The sequence below is a fragment of the Coffea eugenioides genome, unplaced genomic scaffold (assembly GCF_003713205.1).
Source record: "Coffea eugenioides isolate CCC68of unplaced genomic scaffold, Ceug_1.0 ScVebR1_1982;HRSCAF=2928, whole genome shotgun sequence".
NCBI classification, from domain to species: domain Eukaryota; kingdom Viridiplantae; phylum Streptophyta; class Magnoliopsida; order Gentianales; family Rubiaceae; genus Coffea; species Coffea eugenioides.
Window position 1 is genome coordinate 10,225 of NW_020862426.1, and position 3,805 is coordinate 14,029.

At 36.0% G+C, this 3,805-nt stretch overlaps 1 protein-coding gene across 2 annotated transcripts; it reads right to left on the bottom strand.

Moving 5' to 3' along the window:
- Positions 1 to 2,001: 2,001 nt before the first annotated feature.
- Positions 2,002 to 3,014, bottom strand: LOC113756106 (monothiol glutaredoxin-S6-like). Of its 2 annotated transcripts, none has more exons than XM_027299902.1 (2): positions 2,829 to 3,014; positions 2,002 to 2,572 (listed from the first exon to the last, which is right to left on the bottom strand). In XM_027299902.1, the coding sequence occupies exons 1-2, from the start codon at positions 2,927 to 2,929 to the stop codon at positions 2,263 to 2,265; spliced, it is 411 nt and encodes a 136-aa protein (XP_027155703.1). In that variant the 5' UTR covers positions 2,930 to 3,014; the 3' UTR covers positions 2,002 to 2,262. The 2 variants fall into 2 exon arrangements, with proteins under 2 accessions (XP_027155703.1, XP_027155702.1); XM_027299901.1 differs by having other exon boundaries at positions 2,002 to 2,575.
- Between the last annotated feature and the right edge of the window lie 791 nt (positions 3,015 to 3,805).

The window sequence follows — 3,805 nt, forward strand, 5'->3', positions numbered from 1 at the left end:
AACTTAGAATATGTGAACAACTACTCGAGTTGAGAGGAAGCTTGAGGCTTGTTTTGAGAAAAATCTTGAATTACATAAAGGTATATATAGAGGGCTAAGGATGATAGATCGCAACAGTTTTCTTCAAGTAGGAAAAGAAAGAATCTCTAAGATTTTGCACCTAAAGGTGATGCTTGGATAATATCAGCAGCTATACAAATAGAATAAAGGTTCGATCTTTCTTAGACAACATGAAATCTTAAGATGCATTAGCATGCTGATAACATTGACAACAGGAAGGTGTACTATGGTTTATGAATATCAGTTTCATGTAAGTGTATGATGCATTGAAGTTTCTAAACTGGAAGGCCCCAACACAATAAGACCTTTTCGGAATGACTAATAAGACCCTTCTCCAATGAGCACAACTGTAATTCCTTTGATTGTTTAAGGATAATATCACGTCTGATTATGTTCCATTGTTTCCTTTAACCCTTTTCTTTATGCAGATTTACTTACCAAAATATCTTAGGCCATCTCTCGCAAAGGAATTGAAGTTTTCTTTTCTTTCTTTCTTTTTGTTATCTGTAAGGAATAAAGATAGGAGGAATTGAAGTTGTTGTTTTTATGCTTTATCAAAGTTGAAATTAAACCGATCCTCCCCTAATGGTCATGGTCTAGAAATCCAGTACAAAAGTGACAAGAACGTACAAAGAAGGATTGTAGCAGATTCTCCATTTCTAAGGAACATTTTTGTCTAACACAGAAATGATGCCTTCCTAGACCTTCTCCACATGTTTAAACGGATCGAATCACAATACAGAAGATCCAACCCTATTATCCTTTCCATAGATATTTAATGGATCCATGGTTGGTTTCTATGCTTTTTCTTATTTAAAACTTTTAAATTGATTTAATATGAGTAACAAGTGCCAGTTTGGTGCTCCTACCTTGGGTTTATTTTCTTATACAAATTGAAAATAATTGGAAGCAATGTGCTTAATTTGCAAAGACCGGGCCGCTTTTTAAATTAAGCCAATAAAGGAAGTTTTTATTGTAAGGAAATGCTCCTATGCATAATTATTAACCCCGGCCTGATATTGGCATTGAACTAATCAATTCGGTGAATTGGCGACTTAGCAGGATTGAGTTAGTAGTTGGAATGAATAAGGAAGAAATTAGTTAACTGGTCAATGACTTATCGGTTCAACTAGTAAATTCAAAAAATTGTGAGTTCAACCATTGATTCAATAATTATATATTATCTTTAAAAGTTTTAATATGCAATTTTTTTTATACTAATGAACATGGTTCAATCACTAACCTACGGTTGAATCTAGCGAGACCATGCTAGTAGGTGAACCGGATAAGGTAGAAACCAGTTGACTAATTAATGACTCGTACATTTCCTCTAGAGGAGTTGACCACCACATTAATTATGAAGTGAAAGATATTAAGGGTTCAAACCTAACCTCATATCAATATATCTCTATATGAGACTTGTTCTAGTGCACCCGTCTGATCTGATAATGGTTCAGTCCCCATCAGGTCCCTCGACTCAGTTGGACCACCCTCTAAAGTAGGCTTAATGATTCGTTGGTTCAACTAATAAATTAAGAAAATCACTAGTTTAACTATTGATTCGATAATTATATTATTTTAGATATTTTAATCTACTAGTATTTTTTTTTATGCTTATATATGCATGGTTCAATCACTAAATCATCTGTTGAATCAATCTTTCAAAAAAAAAAATCCTTTGAATCAATACTTTGTGGGGTCGGTTTTCGGACTAGATTTAATAACTATGCTCCTAGGAGCTAAGCAACTATTCAGTTTCATCTTTTGTAACTGATTTACCATATAGTTTGAATTAATTTGAAGTAACATGAACGAAAATGAGTCGAGCACAATTTTTGCATTTGAAGCTCACCTCTATGGGAATATATCCTGCATTCAAGTTTAAGTAACCTAATCAACAGTTGTATTAAAAAGAGTCTTATTTATCAAAGTATGCGATAAGATAATCACCTAAAGTTGTTTCTCCTCCTTGCACTACTGGAAAACTGTAAATGCACTTACACACTGACATATCTAACTCTAACTCGATATTATTACACAGCTAAAAGAGACTCAAAGTTGATCAAAACGTTGGCTTAGTGCAACTGCTGTATCTTCATGACAAAACCCTTCTCACCTAAAGATTGCAAAAGGGGAGGAAAAAGGGAACAGAATCAGAAAAGAGACCGAGGCTGAAATATGCAGATGGTGCCTTAAGTACAATCACATCCATATAGCGTTGGCTTCGATAAGCAATGGTTTCAACTTGCCTCGAATGTTGAGGCTCAGAACCTCAGTGGAACCGCCAACAAATAGCTTCCCTATGAAAACAGCAGGAACACTAGGATTACATCCTAATGTTAGCAATGCATTCTCAATATCCCTTCCTTTCGGGTGATGATCAAGCTCACAAACCGTAGGATTCGCCCCAAAGCTTCTTATCAGCATCTTGATAGCATGGGAAATGCAGCAGTTGCTCTTGCTGAAGATCACAACTGGCTTTTCTGACCCCAATCTCCTCACTGTTTCCATTCTACTAAAAAGTTTTGAATTATTATTTGATCAGAGGAAGTTTAAGTCTTGGTTTCAGAAATATCTGAATTTCATAAAGGCATATATAGAGAAATAAAGATGATGGACTGCTATAGTTTCCTTCTCGAGCAGGAAAAATACGAATATCTGTAAGATCATTTTGCTTCTAAAGTTGATTCTTGGATAATATCAGCTGCGATACAAACACAATAAAGGTTTGATCTGTCTCAGACAACAAAGAATCTTAGTATGTGTACCTAGCAAGATCGTCTACTTCACACTCTCTGCTTGCCTGGAGGAAAAGGTTCATATCTGTTTTATGAAACCATCTTGCATTTGGCTGGCGCAGCAAAGTCATCCCTCTTCAAAGCTCCCTATTTCTTCCAGACGACTCTACTTCTCTGATGCTAGGAATAGGAGGAATTGTCCCAAAACATGCTGCCGTGCAAGATCGTCTACTTCACACTCCTTGCTTGCCTGGAGGAAAAGGCAAACCAGGAGAAACAGATCATAGGTATGTGTACCTAGCTTATCCTCAATCAACTATCAGGCCCCATGTCTTCATTTTGGCAACTATATAATATAATCATCGTATGATTTCAGAACAGCACAAGCAAAAGGCTACTACACTTGTAATTTAAACTGGCTCTGTCGGTGGTATGTATGATGCATAATAAAAGTACTGAGATATGAATAAAAGATCCAATTCCATAGTTTGATGCACATGAGAATCTACAGCCTTTCATTTTCATTTTCCTAGTAGAATGCCTTTGCGTGGAAAACTTGCAAACTATTAAGTGGTAGATTTTGGGACATTATTTGGTTTAGCTGTTTCAGGGATACGGTTCATCGTCTTAGAATGAGGTGCCTCCCTAGAACCACCCAAGAGACCTTGCAGAGGACAAAGAATTGGGTAAGTAAATTATTTATTCGAGCTTGAGTGAAAATTTAAAACTATGGTTGTGGTGAGATGTAATTGGGTCGAGAAATTAAGAGTAACTAGATTTTTAACTCCTTCAGATGTAAATCAATAAATTGATGAGTGAACGGATAAGAGTCGATCACAATTGCACCAATCGTGATAAGTGGTAATAGTTGATTGGCCGCCTGACAGGGTAACAAGCAATTTTCTGAATTCAGAGCCCCCACAATTTGAGTTCTGCACAAGTTTGTCCCGAGTACTATAAATCAATTGAAGTTCGGTGTAAATTAGTTTAGAAAGAAAAAAAAATCT

Coding starts and splice junctions, on each gene's coding strand:
- LOC113756106 (XM_027299901.1), bottom strand. CDS start 2,929: ATGACTTTGCTGCGCCAGCCAAATGCAAGATGGTTTCATAAAACAGAT. Junction 2,576..2,828: donor GAAGTAGACGATCTTGCTAG/GTACACATACTA, acceptor AAAACTTTTTAG/TAGAATGGAAACAGTGAGGA.